Here is a 20,638-nt window from a genome sequence, read left to right on the forward strand (position 1 = left end):
GTTCTCCATAGCAACGAGAAGAAAACAGAGAAAAGCTCAATGCTGTACAGACAACAAGAAACACACACTCATGTAAACAAACACGTATACATACATTCACACACACGGACATACTCGTGTACACACATGCATATTCATGAACGCGTATGAAACTACACATGAACACACATACATGCATATACACAAAGGTGGAACCCAAAGGACTAAAATGCAGGTCCCTGATGGGGAAAGCAGCAACCATGAGTGCACTGGAAAGAGACACTGGGGCAGTTTACAGGGACAAGTCTCAGCCCTGTCCATCCCTCTGAGGGCAAACAAAGTTCAACTAAAGCCTCAAGATTGGGAGCAGAGGGACGGGGTGGTTCTGAAGCCACCAAACACACCAGAGCAGGGTTTGTTGGTAGGGAAACTAGACCCTGAGAATCAGAACTGCCCAACCACATGTTTCAGAGGGGCCAGGTCGGGTTCCTGTGAGAAATGCCAAGGCGAATCCCCTTCCTGGACCTTTCCCCTCATGAAGGCCATCTCCGGGATAGATAGAGCAACTACTTATGGGATGAGAGTCGACAGCACAGCCCAAATGTGAAAGAGCACAGAGATGCCCTCACGTACTCCACAAAGCTTGTGGCTTCACAGTTGAGGCTGATACCTCCCAAAATTGGAGAACTAGAAGGAAGGAAAGCCCCTGCCGGAGACCCTTCTGTACTGAGAGGCCACCATGCATCTTGGTCCAAAAGAAACAGGTAGGTGCTTGGAGGCAGAGGAAGGGCCTGGTGGGGCCAGAACAGTGACAGAGCAGGGCTCCTACCGTGCTCCAGGTACAGGCTTCCATGCCAGACTCACTCATCCCTAGAAAGAGGTCAAGCCCACTTTGCAGAAGTAGAGCAGAATGCTCACATGACCTGCCCTAGGGCAGGGCCAGAAACAGCCAGGGTCCATCTGAAGCAGGAAACACTTCAACTACCCCCAAGTGTTTCTCTAACCCTTGCTTAGATACTCCCAGCAGCAGGGAACTACCCTCTGTAGCTGTCTCCAGGGTTCCCTAGGCTCATTTCTCAGCACTGTTGGAGCCTCCAGCTTCCATGGCCTTAGGTTTCATCGCATCTCCTTCCCCACCACCCTCCAAGGCCACAGTACCTCCAGGAATTGAGCGCTGACTTTGAACTCAGGCCCAGTGACGCCCTGTTCCTGTGCCCGCCGCTTGCGTTCGTCGATGCCCCTGAAGAGGTGTGCAATGGCCCTTGGGATGATGCCCTGCTCCTCTTCTGATGTCACTGTGTCGAAGCCGGTGCCCATAGTGTATGTCTTCCCAGCCCCTGTCTGCAATGGCAAAGACAGAAAGCAGGTAGTGACTAGTGCCCTCTGGGGAACCAGCAAGCCTTGGCTTGGGCTCTTACCCATTACCTCCAGTCAAGTTGCCCCTTTTCGAACCCAGAATCAAACCCTATAGAATTCTCTGATGAAAGCCCTGTCTCAGCTAACCAGCCATACACTCATAACTTTGACGCCAGACAAAACTGCACAATTGGCTCTCAACTGATTGCTCTCTGGTGGGCCTATCTCCCCACTGGGTGGGAGGGGAGACTGAGGTTGAAATGGCCACTGGTTGGGGCAGGGGTGGCTCACCTGTCCATAGGCCAGCACCGTGGCATTATAGCCCTCGAAGCAGCCTTCGATGAGCTTGCTCACACAGGTTGAATAGATCTGTTCCTGCCAGGTGTCCAGGTCAAAGACAAAGTCATAGGTAAAGGCCTTGTCCTTCCCCAGCAGGACCTGGGGCTCCCCAGGGGTGACGGAGGTACAGATGTGACAGCCTTCAATCTTCTCCTTTGACAGCTGGGGTCTGATCCTGCGCAAGGTGGGAAGAGCAGCTGGGTGAAGGTGGCAGGCCCTCCTCTCGCATTACCAGCCATGTTTCTGCCAACCCCACAAGCCAGGAAAGGAAGCAAGGTCGGGAGCCCCAGGTTAACAGCTTCAGTAATATGTGAGCATCACCCAAACCAGCGGTTGCTAACATTGATTGAATGCTCGGTACTCTGAATGTATGTTAAGTATGTTCTATTTAAACGAATTCATGTGTTTTTCATTGTAAACCTGCGAGGGATCTATTGATTTGCCTGATTGCCTGTGGTACAACATTGGATCAGTCATTGAGACATTCTCAGCTTCTGTCTCAATTACTGACCCAAGGCTGTACAACAGAGAGGGAAGGGGCCAAACCTGGGTGAAGGCACCCCCTGCCCCCACGGGCCTGGAAGTCAGTATCCCTCTTGCAAGATGATAGCTGGCCCATTCTGGAGAGCTAAAGCTTAGGGTCAAGGCTGGGGGGAGGGGGACAGGCCAGGTGACTCCGTACAACTCTGGATCACATTCCTCTGGGCCAGAGTCAGGTTGGAAGAAGGCCAGCACCTCTGCTGAGACCTGTGGAGGCTGCAAGGGTCTTCAGGGCAGCAGCCATCTCCCGAGGTGCCAGGGCCTAGTGGTACTCTTGGACATAAGTTCTGATTCTTTCAGGAGTTGAGGGGCCAGACCAAACACAATCAGGGCAGCCTAGGTCAAGTGCAAAGTACCCTGTCAAGGCAATGAGAAGGGACACTGAGCCAGCTGCAGGGTGGGCCAACATCCCAAATTCTGGCTCAGGAGTCATTTAGAGGGAGAGGTGGCACCAGTACGGAGTGGGGAGCTAGCCATTGGCAGAACTGTCTCCATCCAGCCACCCCTCACTTCCTTTTCTAAGCTGCATCACCATGATGAGGTCCCCATGGCAACCAACTCTGAGTCAGCAAGCATGCGCATGCAAGGACTGGCAGAAAGCACCCTTCAGATATCCTAAAGCAAGAGTGAGGGTAGGCTCTACTGCCATGGGTTCACACAGCGGCCCCACCGATGGGCTGTACACTTACAATGAACTGCTTGTCAGGCCCCTCTCCCTAAGCCAACATTTACCAGGAGAAGAAAGGAACAAGAGCGGCCAGGCCAGTACCCACTCAAGGCCCAGAGGTGCCTAGCTACAGAGCCCAGGCCTCCAAGTCATCATCTTGTCCTTGTTCCAGTTGCCCCAACCCCCAAAGACCCACTCAGAGCTATCAGCTGGGTAAGGAGCTCCCAAGCCTGTGGCTGCTCTCCGCTGTGGATGTGTGGACTGGGGTGGGGCAGGTGTGGGAAGGGGGTAAGAGGGGGTGGGCACTCAGGTAAGTCTCCACCCATATGTGGGAGTCTGGCTTTCCTCCGAAGGATTTTCTTTGAGGTATAAAAAGTCACTTTAGTGAGTGGCTCTCTCCAGAAAGAAATGGAAGCCCAAAGATGTCTCCACCTTACATAACTGTTAAGAGCCATACCAAGATGAGAACCCAGCTTCCCAGCCTCTTACCTACTCATTGAAACTAGTTTCTGACAGAAAGAGCAAAATTGATTCTCATATGTTCACTCTGGACCTCCAGACCAGAACCCCGCCTCCTCACCACCTCCCCAGACCTTAGGGCCAGCAGGCTCCACCTACCTGAACATCTACTTCCGTCCTAACCACTGCAACTGACACACACAGAGCTCACTGCATGCAGGGCAAGGTCTATGGACTGACACATCTTAACTCTGGACCGCCCAACCCCAGGAGGTCATTACCAGAGCCCTTCTGACAGATAAGGAAACCCAATGGTGTCATTCCGAGTCACAGACAGTGAGGAGCCATTCCAAGCCCATGCAGGCTGAATGTATTAGCCCTTCCACAGCCCTATAGTAGGGCTTGGAGAGTGGAGGGAAGCCTCAGACACCCTGGGAAAGCATGGGCAGCGGCCGAGGGTGAGGCATGGCATAACACAGAAACTGGAGCTTTGGCTCCGTCCTGGGCCTGTGAAGCCTAAGACTGGAAGCTTCCTCCCAGGCACGGGGGGTGCTCTTTGGTGAACGGAAGACACACTGCGGCAGCCTGGGAGGACCCTCCAACCGTGTAGACGAGTATGAGTTCCTGAAGATACCCTCCCTACCACGTGGCAGCCTGTGATGGGATTTCTGGACCCAGTTCAAATACCATTTAATTACTGAAGGCAGATGGCAATGCCGGCGATTGGCGATTGGAGAAGATTGAATCAACATCCCTAGAGACAGAGGGAGCAGGCCTGCGTCAGAGGCCTCCCAAGGTCTTCAGTAGCCAGCCGCCAGAGCATCCAAGGGCATGATAAAGAAGAGAGGGGAGAAGAGCAGTCTGGGAGCGTGTACATCGGGTCAACGGGGGCTTTAGGTGTCAAGAGTTGTGGGGTCTCTCTGGGATTCTATTTTTGGTCCAGCACATCCTGATATGAGGGGTTCTGCCTTTAGCCTTTTGCTAAGTCTATTCAAAACATCAGGATGCAATTTGTGAGGTTCGCCCAGGGAGGGGAAATAAATAGGAGACAAAGGACATAGGCCATGGGTGAGTCACTAATTCTCAGAACAACTGATCTGGAAGAGGGCAACTGTGTCAGTCTTGTGGATATCAAGCGGCTGCAGGAGCAAGAAAAGAATGAAGATCTCACAGAGGCCTTCCCGCGTGTGGGTAGCGGACTAGCCAGCACCCACTACTCCCTTACCTAGGAGGTTTACAAGCTAGGGTATCATCCCCACTTCCTAGCAGGAACCATGGCTCAGTCACTCAGGTAGAAGACAAGAAGGCTGGCATTCAGCCTCTGCCCAGGTTCAGACCACAGGCTCTCCCCTACCTCCCTCGCTGCTTTCCTTCCCTAAACACTCCACCCCCACATTGCTAGAAACTTCCTCCCTCCTGCCATTGTCAGAGCTGGATAGAGCATGTCTACTCAGGCAGCGCCAACCAGGGCACTGGGCTGCCCTGCCCTCAAGGGCACACGGTCCTGTGACAGCTGAGCTCATATTTGGTGCCTGGTGGAGATTTTGAACCCTTAGCCCAATAGGCCAGAGACAGGAGACTTTGTCCTGTCTCTATCCTCTCATGGTCTAAGCCTCAGCCTGATTTGGATTATATAGGTTTCTAAGTTTTAGCTTTTTTTTTTTTAGAATTGTTTATTATCTATATAGTGTTCTGCCTGAATGTATACCTGTATGCCAGAGAGGGGACCAGATCTCATTCTGTATGTTTGTGAGATACCATGTGGACACTGGGAATTGAGCTCAGGACCTCTAGAAGAGCAGACAGTGCTCTCAACCTTTGAGCCATCTCTCCAGCATCAGTTTTAGCTTTTTAAGAATTGCATCACCCTCCCCTCCAATAGCCTCCTCCACTGGTTCCACCCTGGATGACGTCACTTCTGTGGGTTGCCCTCAAAGTGGCAGTGATCTATGGAAGGAGAAGTTTCTCTTTATAGCTGGGGAGGAGGGGCACAGATGGCAATCACTCAAAGCTGAATTCTTCCCAGTGGCGTGGAAGGAGGGGTCGGGGGTCAATTGCCAGATTCTTCCAGCTGTACCACGGTCCCTGCGAGCTACCAAGCAGGCCAGCACTAGCAAGAGGCAAGTGGGGCACACATCTTAAGCACAGAACACGAGAAGGCAAGAAAGACTCAGCTGATCAAGACAGACTATATGATGATCCGGATATACCACGCCTAGGTATATTCCAGAAGGAATCAAAGGTAGGAGACCACCATGCCAACATACCCACGTTTACTACAGATCTTTTCAGAATGGCCAAGTTGTGGGATGAACCTAGGTGCGTATCAGGGCCTATCATTGGCTAAAGAAAATACACATATACACAATGAAATACTAGTCAGCCACTAGGAAGAATGAAATCATGTCATTTGCAGGAAATGGACTAGAGAGCCTCTTGCTAAGTTGGGCCCAGAAAACTCTAATCATGTTTTCTTTATAGATGTAGTATTTGAACTTAAAAATAAGACTTGAAGAGAAAAGGATTGGAGTCTAGCAGAAGTCAGGAAGAAACCTCAGAGAATAAGAAGATTTCAAAGTACATGAGACAAATACACGAGAAAGGCATATTGAAACCCATCACTGTATGATTAGAATATATCCTAAAATAGAAAATCTGGGAGTGGGAAAATGCGACATTTAAAACAATTAAATTGGCACACTATGACCTGCAGGCCAGTTGCCTATTATCAATGAAGGCTCTCAGCCTAAAAATCCTGTGACATTTCTGCCAGGGACAGACAATATGAATCTCACAGCAGACCATCCCTCTATCCTTTTCTTCTCCCTGTAGGGAAGGAGGGCCGTGGGGCCCTCTTCGAAAGCCCGCACCACCGCCGCCCCGGAATCTCCCAGAACAGAGCCGGCCTATTCGCCATTTGGCAAACGGCAGGCAGGGCAGCGCAAGCCAAGGCTTTTCAGAGGCAGGATCTGGCACCGCGGCTGAGGTCGCCGCGCTTCCTCTGCTCAGAAAGAAGCAGTGGCTGGCGTGATGTGGGCGACTGTCCCCACCCCCGCAGCGCTTAGTGGCAGCAGAGAGACTTAAAGGCGGGGACGAGGGCGGCGAGCTGGAGCCCAGGACTGAGGGAAGAGCTGAGCTCAGCGATTCCACGGCTCTTCGGGAGCAGGACAGGGCGGAAGCAAAGGGCAGAGGACACGGCGAGGGGGCAGGCCAGGGGATGCTGAGGGGCTATCAAGGGCAAAACACACTCTCTGCAGAGGGTAATAACTGAGTGCATCCGGGCACATGGCAGGGACCCCACACCCAACCCCAAAGTTTAGAAGGAGAATCACCTCGCGGCCTCTAGTGACGTCATACAAAGTCAGCCAATGCCCCTCCTGAAAGCTCCGCCCAGTTATTGGGCTCCTAGAGGTTGACTGGGCTTTAAAACTATTCCCACCCACTCAGCTAGTGGCTAGGCATCCCCCAGAGTTCCTAATCTACTCTCTCCCCAAGTCTTCAGCCAAGGCTTCCAAGGGTGCAGTTTTTACACTTAAAAAGACTTTTCATTGATGAGAAATAACAGGTGACATAAAATAACCAAGAGCTATTCCAGGTTCAGAAGTTTAAATTAAAAAAAATAACATTTATGTTTGTATGTATGCATGCATGCATGTGCATAGGTGCATGTATGGCAGGGTGCACATGTGAAGGCCAGAGGACAACCACTGGAGTCTTTATTCCTTCCACTATGTGGGACCTGGGGATTGAACTTATGTTATTGGACTTGGCTGCAAGCACTTTTACAGGCTGAGCTATCTCTCTGGTCCTCAGAAGCTTCTTAAAGATGATGATGAGGGGTTGGAGAGGCCCTGGCTGCTGTTCCAGAGGAGCCAGGTTCAATTCCCAGCACCCACATGGCAGCTCACAACTGTCTGTAACTCCAGTTCCAGGGGACTTGACACCTTCATATCAATGTACACAAAATAAAATTAAATAAAGATGATGATGAATCTGATCCCTGACGGCCTTTCTTTGTGGGAACATTACCTGGAACCCATTTCACCAAGTACTAAACTTCGGTTAAGGACTCCCACTTACCTAGCTACAAGACAACGAGATGTCATCAGTCACTTGGTACACGGTGATCACAGTCTGTCATTCAGTTCACAGTTGAATAACATTGAATAGCATCTGTCTCTATCCTGTCCCCTAGCTCAAGGTCATTTGGCTAATAAGAAACAAGGCTGCCTTTTCCGTAGCGTTTGGGCAAATTAGCTTACACACACTCACTTGTGTAAGATCTGCAACTGAGGGACTTCTGAACAGAGAGACACTCTCTCCCCAGACCTACCCCCAAGGCTTTCAGAACTAGAGACCTGGACTAGAGCTACCTCTCAGATGGCTAAAATAATCAACATGCTAGATCCTTCTGAAGGAGTCCCATGAACTAAAAGCACATCTGTTTTGTTATAATGAGGCCTTTCTAGATTCTTGAAAAGGAGCCCTTGGGGGCTGGTGGGAGGGCTCCAGAGGGACATAAAGGAGTCTATCACCCAGTCTCTGACTGCGCTTTAGTCAAGCTTGATTGAAACCAAAGGCAGTTTAGGCCCACCAGCTCCCTCCTCATGCCCAGCCTGACTCCTCATGCCTAACTCCAATCACGGTGGTGTGGCAGGGTGGAGTGGTGGCCCAGCTGCCGGCTCTTCATGGTGTGTGTTTGGCTCACATATGCCAGGGAAAGGAAGGGGAAAAGACTCAGAGGAGCCTCGTGGTCTCTAGTCTGCCCTTCACACAGAGTCACTGACTGGGCTCTGTGACCTGCCAAGGGCCAGCTCTTCCTCAGCAGTGACTGGGCAAGATCAAAGGGGAACTTAGCTACAGCCGGAGGGATTTAGATAAGCTAGCAAAAAGAACTTCCTGCCTGTAGAGATTGTTAAATCCTGGGAAGGCAAGCATGAGGGAGTAGGAAATCATTCCTTGGGGGCAGCAGCCTGGCCATCTTTCCCTGCTTCTCCCACCCCTTAGCCTCCTCTGAGGACAGTCCTGAACATCTACGGAGAACCTGGGTGCCAGGTGCACTTCTGCACATGAACACAGGCAATGTGTTGTGACAACACTGTGAAGCAGGGGACACGTGAAACTCTGAAGGTGACATTTCACCAGCTCCGAGTCCCCAGTCTATAATGATGCACGTGAAACTCAAAGCAGCCTTGTCTGTGCCCAGTCCTGCTGCACCAGGCCACCCCTAGGCAGGGCCAGAGGGGTCAGGCTAGAGGAAAATGATCCCTTTAGAATCCCTGCTGATCCCACCAGCAGCTGCCTGCCTGCCTGCCTGTCTACAAGGAAAGCATTTACCTCTCTGTAGCTAAGGAGGCTGAGCTGGGGCCGTTTGTAGAAAGCAGGCCTCCTGTGCCCTCTATAGCACACACACACACACACACACACACACACACACACACACACACACACACACACCTCTCCTAGGCAGCCTGGCAACCTGCCAGCTCTGGGGAAGACTGCTAGAAACAAAATCCTTGCTCTCTCAGGGGAGTCTGGCTTTCAGACGCTCAGGGGCTTTTAGCTGACTTAGCCTAGACAAGGCATCTTCCCACCGGGGCTAGTCTTCTCTCCATCAGGGTGGCAAGACCTAATTCAGGATGCTGACTCTTTCGCAGAGGGAGGGAAAAGGAAGCACTACTAGGGGCAGAGTCACCAGGACCCCATGAGAATCAGTGGATATCACTGTTTGCCTATGGGAACCTCCCCTGGCTTTTCATAGACAACTGAAGTCCTCCTGTGGCAGTCCTTGGGGAACAGACTGGGCTGGCTCTGCACCTCAAACAAATCGGCTTTGTATTGTGGGGTCAAAGGGCATGGGCTTATGAGACCCTGGTAGACCTGGTGAAAAGGGTCAGTCAACACTCTCTGCCTGACTTCTGCTTCTGAGATTCCCAAGGAGGGGGCATGACACTCCGCAAAATCCTTAGGAGGCACTGGGGTGTTCAGGGATCCGACCCTACTCCCTCCCCTCCGGAGGGCATGTCCTCAACTTTACCCTTTCAGTCCATCCTAGAGTCCTGGCTGCTGAGTTCTGAGTCACACCCAGAGGTAAACAGGGGAGGACACCTGCTCTGAGACACCTGGGGAGAGCCGTGTTGTCAGCCTCAGAGGCACACCCCAGAAGAACTGAAAGCAGGCAGGCCTAGAAGCAGCAAGCCACAAGTGAGAGGTGTCAGAAGCCAGAGAGCAGGAGGCTGGGAGAAGGCTAGCCCCTGTCTGAGGGGGAGGTATCCCTGCCTGGGATTGGCCAGTCAAGCTGCCAGGCTGTGATCAGCACCAGGCGCTTCCTGAGACAGGTCTCCCCTGTCTTTGGAGCCTGTGGAAAGGGCAAGCCCAAGTCAGGGAAGTGCCCCTCAGCTGTGTTTCTCTGTCCCACTCCTATCCTTGGGCATCTGGTAGGGGTTTTCCATGACCTCCCAAGAGACAGGAGACACTGCAGCATCATGCTTAGCCCAGATCCCGAGCTGTGCCGGCATCTGCATCTGGTGGGGGGCAGCTCAGTAGGGGCTGGGCCCAGGGGACACTCCCCAGCTGAGGAATGCCAAGCAACAGGCAGCTGGCTGGCTGGCTGGAAGAGAGGGCTGTGAGCTTCCCCCCCCCCACTCCCGCCTCTGGCCCTGTTGCCATTCCCTATTACAAATCTGTAGGCAGCTGGCTCTCTGATAGGATGCACCTCACTGAAATAGGACAGCTCGGCCTAAAGAAAGGGCAGGCAGCCTGTCCCACTGCCATGCTACCAAGGTAAACAGCAGAGAATGCAGGGACAGGGGCCATAACATGCCCTCCTTCCCACACCATAGACAAGTTGGAGGTCGGAGAAGAGTCCACTCGAGACCAGGACGGTGCAGCCGTTAGGCTACCACCTGCCCATGGCTTCATGGTCCCTCGGAGTGCCTCCACCCCACGCAAATCTTCTCAGCTGAAGCAGTTAGCTCCAGCTTTTCCAAGGTAGAGGCTAGGAGACACTGCTTTCCTCGATGCCTAGGGACCGGATGGTTACCCTGCAGTGGTTCTCAACCTGTGGGTCACGACCCCAAAAAGACCATCATCAGAAAACACAAATATTTACATTATGATTCATAGAAGCAGTGAGACTACAGTTATGAAGTAGGAACAAAATGATTTTATGGTTGGGGGTCGCCGTGACACGAGGAACTGTATTAGGTCCCAACGTTAGGAAGGTTGAGAACCCCTGCTAGAACTTCCTTGCCTGGAGCGTGACATGGTGGCGCTCAGGCAAGAGACAGTCTCAGGGACCCAAGAAGAGGAGAACAGAAGCTTCTGGAATGCCAAAGAAGACAGCAGGGATTTCGGAGCTCAGGTCATGGTGGTGACAGGCAGCTATGCCCAGCAACCGCTAAGGCAAATTTAGAGCGCTTCACCCTTGCCGTACATCTGCTCAACACCGTGTGTATTTCCCACATCCCCTTTCACCACAACAAGGCAGGGCTGTGAAGCTTCTGAAGAAACTGAAGCCAGAGAGCACAGCACTCGGCCAATTAGCAGCGGGACGGAGAAGTGAGTTGGGGCAGACTAGGGACGTCTCTTAAGCATGTCTTAGCAAAGGAGTGTGGCCAGAGCTCAGATCCAGGCTTCCCCACTCCTGCTGCCCTGTGTTGCTCTTGAGAGCAGCATCAGTTCTTTGGTCAACTGAGCAGGACAGCACAGGCCCAGTGCCCAACACCGAGCAAAAATTTAAGCAATTATGGTGTTTAGTCACTGCCCCATGTCCACTAGAGCATACTTCTGCTCAAAAGAAAATGAATAGATGTAAATAAATTCATTTTTACTGAACAGATTATTATCACTTAAACTAAGAAACACCTCTTAAGGACACTTAGGGATTTCGTTTAAACATTTTACTCATCTTCAGGGTACCAGGAGTCTTCCTGTATCTCGTTCCCGGCAAGGGCATTCCACCTCCTCCTTCACCCTAAGCCTTTTTCCGCACAAGGGGCAGATCAGAGTGAGCCAAGTGTCCCTAGTCCACAATGGGTAAAAATGAGGTTCAGAGAAGAGCGAAGGGGCTGTGTGACCCACCCAACCACCCAGCAGACAATTACATAACCTGGGCCCTTTGCCCCCAGAGCTCTAAGAATAAGGGTGTCAGGCTTGGGTCGTCCCGGTGGATTCCCTGGCCCCAGCCCCACCCCACCTCTGCTTTGCTGTTTTCAAATGCGAAGATCCAATCAAACAGGCTGGCTGGGTAGTGGAGGGGGCCGATTTCCGGGGCCTGCGGTTGCTACACTCCACTTCCTTGTGATGACAGAAGTACTGTTTTTGAAACAGGAGGCCACTACCAAGCTCCTCAGGTCTCCACGCAGCCCGTAGAGGGCCCAGTTCCCAGATCTATAAGTTAGGCAGCATGGGGCATGGCTGGCACTGGATGGCACTGCTTAGCTTTGGGACCCTGAAGGCACCCCACATGTAAGGACCCCACAACTTCTTCTGTCTTTACTCTCCTGGCTGCCCGACCAAGCCTTGATTAAAAATTTAGGCAGCCAAGATTTCAGAGCCGCCTAATACTTGGGAAGTAGCTGTAGCTGCAGTGAGAAGTCCCAGCGAGGGGGCAGGGGTGGAGTCTACCACTGCCCCCTGGGTCCCTCAGGAGCCTTAAGGGCTGGTTGTGGGGCTAGCCAAGGCACCTCCCCCTCCCCAGCACACTAAAGGAAGGAAGCTGAGCAGAGACAGGCAAAGATAAGGGGAAGGGGCTAGGCCATACCAAGGACTCTCCTTAGGGTGCGGCCCAGAGCTGGGGGCTTAAATGAATTTACCATGCAACTTGGTTTCCATCCCCAATTTTAACTATGCCAACTTGCACTTCTTGGCTGTTCCCCCTCACTTATGCCCCCCCCCATTTGCAGGCCTCTGTTTTTGCAGCATGGTGCTTACAGCTATGCCTCCTCCCTCTCTGACCCTTCTCCCCACCCCCCCACCCCAGGTAAAGACCAGTTCAGCCTTTAGAGTACAGGGATTAACGGCTAAAAGGACCACAGGCGGATGGAGGGCTGGTTGGGAGTCTCTAGCCTGAGGTTGACTGGCCTGGATTCAGGGCACATGGGTCTGACTCCACCTAGCAGGGGAGACCACAATGTGAGGATCTGGGGGCTGCTCATACCTGGCCCTCTTCCCCACATCTTCAAAGCTCCCTCTCTGACTCCAGCAGTCCAGGCCTCCACGCAGCATTTTGGACATGGGCAGCTCCAACCCAGTTACAAGCCAAGAGCCCCAGGGTCCCCTTTTAACATCCCAGGGCCTCTCTTCTCCCACACACTCCTGATCAACCCTGTCTTGCTTGCTCCCAAGGCCAGATTAAACACGTGATTCTCATGGGAATTTACAAAGATGAGGAAGGACTTCCGGGAAGTCAGAAAGAGCTGAATTTGCCAGCAGCAGCTAGGAAACTTACGGTAGTGGGTAGGTCTAGGCAATCCCACATCTTTGCTCCTTCTCATAAATGTGCCACTGGACGGTAGCCCCAAACCCAGTCCCTTCAGTGACACCAGTGATTTCTGAAGGTGGGTCACGGAGAATTCCCCTAAAGCACATCACTGGCACCTTCTGCTCCCTTTCCCAGCTCAGTCGCACCCTCAGCTCTCTGATTAGAACCTGGGTCCGGTTCAGGCATTGTCTGCCTTGAAGGGCCTTCTTCCCATTGAGGTCCAGCGTGTGCCGGGCTGGCTGATCAAGAGCGGGTGTGGGGGTAGTGGTTTGTGAGTGGGCGGAGTTCTCACTGTGGTCAGTTGCCCCACAACTTCATCTACACAGGTGACCCCAGCTGGGAAAAGCGTCCCAAAGACCTGGGTGCAGAGGGCAGGCACCATCCCTTCGCTGTGGTCAAGGTCCCAGGAACCTCCTGATAGTGGTCGTGGGAAGGGAACACTAGCTTCTCCCTGACTCTCTACACAGGGGCCCACGCCCCTGGGCTCTTGAAATAGGAACTCCATATTTTACCATGCCAGGCCCAGACTGGGGAGTCTGAACCGAGGGGCTAAGGGCCTTTGTTTGGCCCTCTCCTGCAAAGTGGAGTCTAAAGGAAAGCCCCCATGGATAGCGCACCCCACCTCCTGCCCTGTCAGTTCTGGTTCATACTGGTTGGGGTTAGGGTTCCGTTTTCTTTTTATGGTGGGTAGCTCGCCTTTCCCCGCCTGCTGTAAATACCATATTTACGCGGCTCACTCCCACCCTCACCATACGTTTCCCTCGACCTCCAAGGGTTCCCGCTGCAATGTCAGCCTCAATAGCAGCCTGGCTCCGCCCCACCAGCCCACCAGGCACCTGCAGGGCTCCTCTTTGTCTCAGGCTCTTCAGTGCCAGGACAAGAGTGCACAAGTGACTGGTCTAAGTGCTGTAGGAGGGGCTGGACCGGAGGCCCTCCGCCTCCCTCCCTCAGACCCGGAGCTTTACGCTGTCCCAGTGCCTTCTCTCTGGGTTACACAGGGCTGGTCAGGTGGCTGGAGGCACCTGCTTTGAAGCAGGAAGAGGGAAGCTATTCCATTGCTTTCTCTGATCTTGTCTAGAAGCAGCTTCCCAGGATCCCCGGAATCTGGGTCATCTCTAACCCCGGGGATCTGGAGATGGGTCTCAGAGACCCACCCTAGGCTTTGACTACTCCCCCGTCCCATTCTTTAAGACTGGAACAGAGATGTGCGCTCCTCTGGACATGCCTGAGTTGGTGACCAGCTCCTACATAGGCACTCTCTCAGTATGTCCTCAAAGAGAAGACCCCAGAACCAAATCAAGGGAGCTAGTGAACAGCATCTCCACCCAGCACAAAGAACACAGATGGTTCAACTTTGTAGCATTTCCTGCCCCTGCACCTGTGTGCAAAAGGCCCCACTCAGTCACAGTCCTTCCCCCTAATGTCTGCCCAATCACTTCTAGTGCCTGCTGGTATTGGGAATGGGACTCCAGATAAACATAGGGGTCCTCCCGGCTTGCTCAGTGTTACCTATGTGTCTGCTGTGAATGTAGCATTCGGGTCGTGCCACCCCTTTCACCCCTTCGGGGTAGTCCCTCGGATACACCTTTCCCTCCCTCTGCTAACTCCATCTCCTTTTGGGGCAGGACCAGCAGGGTTCTCTCCAAAAGCCATTGGCACCCTGTGGAAGGCCGAGGCACCATTCCAACCCTTTCATGGGTCCCACAACCGATCTTTGTCTGTAGTACCCGCTCCCAGGATGGTGAGCTGGATCAAGAGCAGAGAACTAGCTAACTAGGGTAGATGGGGGGAGGGGGGAGTTCCCTCCTATACCCCAGAATGAGACAGCAGCCTCATGGGGAGGCGAAGAGGAAACACACAGACGCTCCGGCCTGGGCCAGAGCTGGGTGTGAAATACCGGATTTCCTTGTTTATTCGATTTTCTGATCATTAAGGGCTCCCAAGAGGGGCCAGAAATTACCACCCAAACAAAGCCACCCTCCATCAGTCCGCAGGGCTGCTGCTCCCCTGAGGCAGCCGGGCCAGCGCGCGTCGGCCCCTCCTCCTGGACTGCGGGCTCCAGATCGAGCGGTGCCCGCGCCCCCCGCCCCGAGTCCACGCGAGACAAAGCCCGAGCCCCCCTCCTCGCACGCCCCTTCATCGCCATCGGCGCTCACCTGACGGCCACTTTGACGCAGCAGTCGCCCTGGCCAGCCATGGTCTTCTGGCACTAGGTCTGGGTGCGGATCAGGGGTGGGGGTCTGGGGGCCACTGCTCCAGGCAGCGGCTGTGGCTGCAGGAGGCGGAGGCACGGACACTGCTAGCGAAAGCGACCTCGCAGGCTGGAGGTGACATGCTCGCGGGAGGCGGCGAGGGGCTCACCCGCGGCCGGCCCCACGGGGCTGGTCCCGCGCGTCTCCTCCAGCCATCGCGCGGCGGCGCTGAGCTGGCTGACAGCGGGCGGGTGAGACCCGCAGCTCCCTACAGCGCGGCACACGCGCGCACACACCTCCCACCCTGGCCGCCACCTCCCGCCGCAGCGCGAACAAAGGGGGCGGGGGCCGAGCCGCCCCAGGACCCACCCCCAGCCCCTCAGAGCCGCATAGGGCTCCTCCCCTCCCTGGAGCCGCCAATAGAAGGCCCCAACGAGCAGCAGAGGCGGGACTTGAGCCTTTAAAGGGACCTCTTGGCTCGCGTCCACCGGGTTGCTGGGAGGGGCTGGTAGGATTGGAGGGCTTGGGGGTGAAGGCGGGAGTGGCATGATGTACTCGTCCTGGAACTTGACCATTCGGGAACCTCGGCCCTTGAATTCGTGGTACCTCAGCCTCAGGGACACCTTCCTTTCCTAAATGGGGAACGGGACTCAAAGAGGAACAGCCCAAGGTCATACAGCGAATCTGTGGCTTGGAGTGGGTAAGAACCCTGGCCTCTGGGCAGTGTGCTGCACCCAAGAGCATCCCACAGTGATTAGCAACTCGCAATTTGAAAAAAACAGGAAAGTATCCCTTCTGCATTTATTCCCGTAAATTCGTCAACCTTTACTGAAGGGGATTCTTGTTTATGTCTTAGTAAATTTCCCCAACTCCACCCTGCAACATCTTAAAAGCCCATCTTTTGCTTTGATTGCAGGCCAGCTCAGACTCTTCCTACTAGACTAGGGTCCCATTGACCTTTATGACCCACAGATGACCCATTGGGCCTGGTTCACACTCTGCTTTGTGACCACGGGGGCAGAGGGTCAATGTGGGAGGCCAGAGCTGCCTAGGAAGTGGTAGGAACAAAAGGGCTTTAATTCCAGATACCTGGATGAGGCTGGATGGCAAAGTAGGTGGGAAGGGAAGGTGAAGGTCAGCAGCCACAAACACAAAGTTACATAAAAGACAGGGGGCAGCCCTGGAGACTTTAACAGCAGGCCTTGAGGGAGGAGAGGAGGCTGTGAAGTCACAGTTCCCTTTCCAGTTCACCTCCCCTCCCTCTGAGCCCCACTCCTCCCTGCCCCCCAACTCTCAACATTAGGGCCATTCACAGGGCCCCTCACCAGCTGCCCTCCCTTTCCTGGCTTCACCCAGCTCCCTCCTCTGGAAAAGGCCCAAGAGGACGACCCAGCTGCAGCTCAAGATGTGGATGGAGACCTCTGGGGGAGGGGAAACAGGGGAGCCTGGCTCCCCAGCTTCTTGCATCAGCCTCAGATGATGAAATCACCTCAGAGATTTTGGTAAGGGTGTGGGTTAGGGTCTCAAAGATCCAGTTCTTGGTACTGTCACACACAACCGTCCCCACCCCCTACTCCATCTGTGACTGCTCTGCCCAGGAGCCCAGATCCCTGCCTGGAATAATTTTAAAGGGAAATGTCAAAGTTCTATCACTGTATTGTTTCTACTCTTTCAGCAAACAGGAGGAGAGCCATGCTCCAGAGTGGCAGGGGTGGTCTGGATAAGGATCCTGGTGGAATCCTGCATATTCATATCTGCATCTGACGCCAGTGAACCACATGTCTTAGAACAAGAGGCCGGCAGGGCATTGAGGCATTAAGACCTCCCCATCCTCCAACTGAAATGGATGGAGGGAGGTGAGTGGTGCTTGTGAGCCATCTGCACAGGCAGGTACTTCTTGTGTGTGTTCTTGTTCATCCTCCAACCTCGTGAGCTAGGTTCTAGTGCTCCTTTTCAATTTTGCAAGTGGGAAAATAGAGTCTTATAAGCAGCCGAGGATTTGAACTCACGCCTGTAGTTCTAGGCTTCCCATCACCACTAAGGGAATGCTTAAGGGGAAGGGAGCAGGACCGGCCTAGCTCTCCTTAAAGGAGCCACAGGCTACAGGCTTAGCCCTCCTGGATGATAATGTTGTGTTTTCATCAAAACGCTCTCCCTCCCATCCATCTCTGGACTTCTTTGGTCCTTACTTCTGGTTTCCTGTTTACCTTAGGTCTTCCCAGACTTCCACCAGTAGGTGACCCTTCTGACTCATAGTTCCACTGCTGGGAAATGCCACCAGAGCTGTCCCCCCCTGCATTCTCTGACGTCCAGGGTGAGCAAGGAGGCACATGGACTGCAGATTTGGGCCTCCTAGATAGTTTCAGGGTTCCAGTTACCCCCACACATCCCAGCAGCTCCCTCCTGGGCCATCAAGGAGCAGCTGGGTGGAGGAGGTTCAGACCCTGCCTCCTAGGCTCCGCTGTTCCAAAGTGAGGTCATATGGGGATCCGAGGTGAGAAAGAAGCTTATGCTTTGCAGTTTGGAGAGATTTAGATCAGGTCAGAGAAAGCCTAAAACAGTCTCTGCCCTCGTTGAGCCTTATCCGGCTTCAGCACTACTGCTGCTCTGTCGCCTTCCCACCTCCTACCTCTTCCCAGCTGCTCTTCTTCCTTCTCTTCTTTCTAAACCCTGAGGTCCCTCAGGGTCAGCTACTGTCTGCAGCCCTCAATGCTTCACACACACACATGCACACATACACACGCACGCACACACACACACACACACACACACACACACCCCTGGCACACACCCATGACATCTCTCAGGATCGGCTACTGTATGCAGCCCCTTAATAACACACACATACACACACACACATGTTTCTCAGCATCAGCTACTGTGTACATATGCAGCCCTCAAAACTTCACACACACACACACACACACACACACACTCATACACACACGGGGTGGGGGTGGGGGAGTAGAGAGAGAGAGAGAAAGAGAGAGCAAGCTGGCTCCAAGCCCCTAACTGGACTAGAGTATAAGCCATAAGCCTCGACTCCTATTCTGAGCTGAGTCCCTTCCCCCAGGCATCTTGGGTCCTCCATCATTTCTCCTGACAGGAGCTGTGGGCGTCTGGGCAGATGGGATCCTAGGGGAGGTGTGGGAAGCCCCCTCCAAGTCAGGAAGCTCCCACGCAACTGTAGTTAAAATACTCCAGCAGTGACTTAGGGCAGCCATCTGGCCCAGAGCTCTCTTAGACACATTCCACTTTTTAACAGTGATGCTGTGGGAACAAATAGAAACACTGAAGGGGATACCCATAGATACCAGAAATGTTCCCAAAGGTGGTCTCAACTTGAGTCTTCTCTCCCCACCCCCTTTCAGGGGTGGCCCCGGGGCAATAGCCTTGTAAAATCTAAATAAGCCCTGGTGTAAATGGTGGTGGTGGATACAGAACTTGAGTTCTAATCCCAGGCCTTTCCCAGCAGCTGTGTGGGGTTCCGTGGGAGCAGGGGCCTCAGCCTATTCTTCAACAGTGTCCTCAGCAGATGTCCATCTGCAACCTCAGTGTCCGTCCAGAGGCAGGGCCCGTTCTTCCCACCGACAGGAAGCTCAGGACCCCAGAAAAGGTCCACTGAGCTGCAGACTCAGGAGATCTGAGTGCAGACATGAACTGAGCCTCACTTCCTGTGTTTAGGAGGAGACAGGCTGAGCCACAGAGGAAACCAGAGTCTGTTATAAATAGCAAGGATGGCAGAGAGCTGTGGGTTTCAAACATCTATCAGTCTTAAAACAAACTCTATTTTTGGCTTCAAATATAATTAGGATTTAATTAATGCTCTATGTAGCCTCAAAAATATATCTATTTCTTTTATTTTTAAGACACAAAGCACAGGTAGCACTGAAACTCATGATCCTCCTGCCTCAGTTTCTAGATAACTCTAGGCATACCTCATTGTACGCAGTTCTCTGTCTCTCTCTCTCTCCAGATTTTGAGACAGGGTTTCTCGATGTAGCCCTGACTGTTTTAAACTCACTCTGTATTCCAGACTGGTGTTGACTCAGAGATCTGTCTGCCTCTGCCTCACAGTACTGGGACTAAAGGCATGCACCACAACCCTGCCGTGCGTGCATGGTTCTTTTTTTGGTTTTGGTTTTGGTTTTTGAGACAGGATTTCTCTGCAGCTTTGGAGCCTGTCCTGGAACTCGCTCTGCAGACCAGGCTGGCCTTGAACTCACAGAGATCCGCCTGCCTCTGTGCTGGGATTAAAGGCGTGCGCCACCACTGGCTCCTGTACATGGTTCTTAATTAAACATGGTGATTTTACCTACCCTTCTCCTTCGCTGTACCTTCTAACAGTATTAATGTGGCAATTTTCAATGTCACCAAGTCCTAAACTCAAAAAGAACCCCCAGGACACATTTACCGCTAGTTTATTTTCAAGTGAAGGAACTGAGGCCCAAAGGAGGTAACGAGACTTGTTGAAAGTTGCATAGTACAGTAAGTTGGGGCTGAGCTGCAAGGCTGGAAGTCTGGTTGCTGTGCTGTCCCAGGGCAGGCTCCATGGCAGCATGGTAAGGACCCCAAGGCTAAACATCTGAAATTAGACTGTCGTAAGTTTATAGTCCTGACAAAACTTTGGTCTGAGTGAAATAACGAAAGACAGCCCAGAGGCTGAGTTGTGATCTTCTGAGTCACAGAGATCTGGGCTCCCATCCCAGTTCTTCCTCTTATGAGCTATGTAGCCCTGGGCCAGTGATGTAACCATACCCAGCATTAGCTCCCACTTCGAGGAGAATCACGTTCTCATCTCGGGACCATTATGAAGTTACAGTGGGGGACCCTGCACCAAACCTCCCATCCAGTGCTTGCCTCAGAATAGGTGTCAAGCCTTCACATTGTCCTCGGGTTCTTCATCTTTTCTCCAGCAGACGCCACCTCTGTCTGGGCAGAGGGCTGGGTTTATTAAAAAGGAGTACCAGCCAGAGAGGTACCCTCAGGAGTGTGAGCAAGGCCGACAGGACACAGGTTATGAGGATGAGGTGTCATCGTGGGGGCTGGGATGGAGTTCAACCATGGGAGGCTTGCCCTGCATGCCTGGAGTCCTAGGTTCATCTGAACAGCCAGTGTGAGATCTGCTGGGTGGAGAGGGGAAGCTGCAGGAACTTACCCACCATCTGTGCAGCAGCACAGTGGGAACCGGGTGCTTTCCAGGAAGAAACTTTAACCTTATGGCCCATTTCGGACACAGGTAATCCTGGACCACCTCCCTGGAGGCCGGCCCTCTGAAAGGGGAGAGTTTGTACTCTCACCCTGTAACCACGTTGGACTGTGTTACATACATGATCTCTACCCTCACGATCATCTAGGAGGTATACACTTATCATGCCTGTTTTGCAAAAGAGGAAATGGGCTCAAAGGTCCCTTGGCTAGGGTAGTAGTCGTTAGGGCTGTTCACATACTTCCTGTACTCAGCCTTCCTGCATAGGGAAGGCCTCCATGTCTTTAATCCCTGGGTCGTAAGTGGCCCTGTGACTTTAACCAATAAAAAGTGAAGCTGTCAGAGCCATCGTCACTGTCACGCCTGTGTTGTTCACAGACCATGCACGAGAAATAAACTTTTATTGTCTTCAA

General features: G+C 53.0%; 1 protein-coding gene and 1 long non-coding RNA gene across 9 annotated transcripts in view; one reads left to right on the top strand and one right to left on the bottom strand.

Moving 5' to 3' along the window:
• Kif21b (kinesin family member 21B) overlaps positions 1-15,311 on the bottom strand; it is a 46,155-nt gene extending 30,844 nt beyond the window's left edge. For 5 of the 8 annotated variants that reach the window (XM_087906475.1, XM_087906477.1, XM_087906473.1 and 2 more), the window contains exons 1-3: positions 14,981-15,309; positions 1,627-1,849; positions 1,138-1,320 (exon numbers count right to left, since the gene is read on the bottom strand). In XM_087906475.1, coding sequence (XP_087762601.1) covers positions 1,138-1,320; positions 1,627-1,849; positions 14,981-15,021 — 447 coding nt within the window. In that variant the 5' untranslated portion in view covers positions 15,022-15,309. Of the gene's footprint in view, positions 1-1,137; positions 1,321-1,626; positions 1,850-14,980 lie in introns of all 8 variants that reach the window. The other 3 variants (XM_087906479.1, XM_087906472.1, XM_087906478.1) reach the window with 3 other exon arrangements.
• A 210-nt stretch (positions 15,312-15,521) lies between these two features.
• Positions 15,522-20,638, top strand: LOC125398217 (uncharacterized). Its single transcript, XR_007231332.3, has 3 exons — positions 15,522-15,716; positions 16,373-16,518; positions 16,692-20,638. It is a non-coding gene; the product is annotated as an uncharacterized LOC125398217 (long non-coding RNA).

Source organism: Myodes glareolus, chromosome 5, assembly GCF_982192425.1.
Source record: "Myodes glareolus chromosome 5, mMyoGla1.1, whole genome shotgun sequence".
NCBI classification, from domain to species: Eukaryota; Metazoa; Chordata; class Mammalia; order Rodentia; family Cricetidae; genus Myodes; species Myodes glareolus.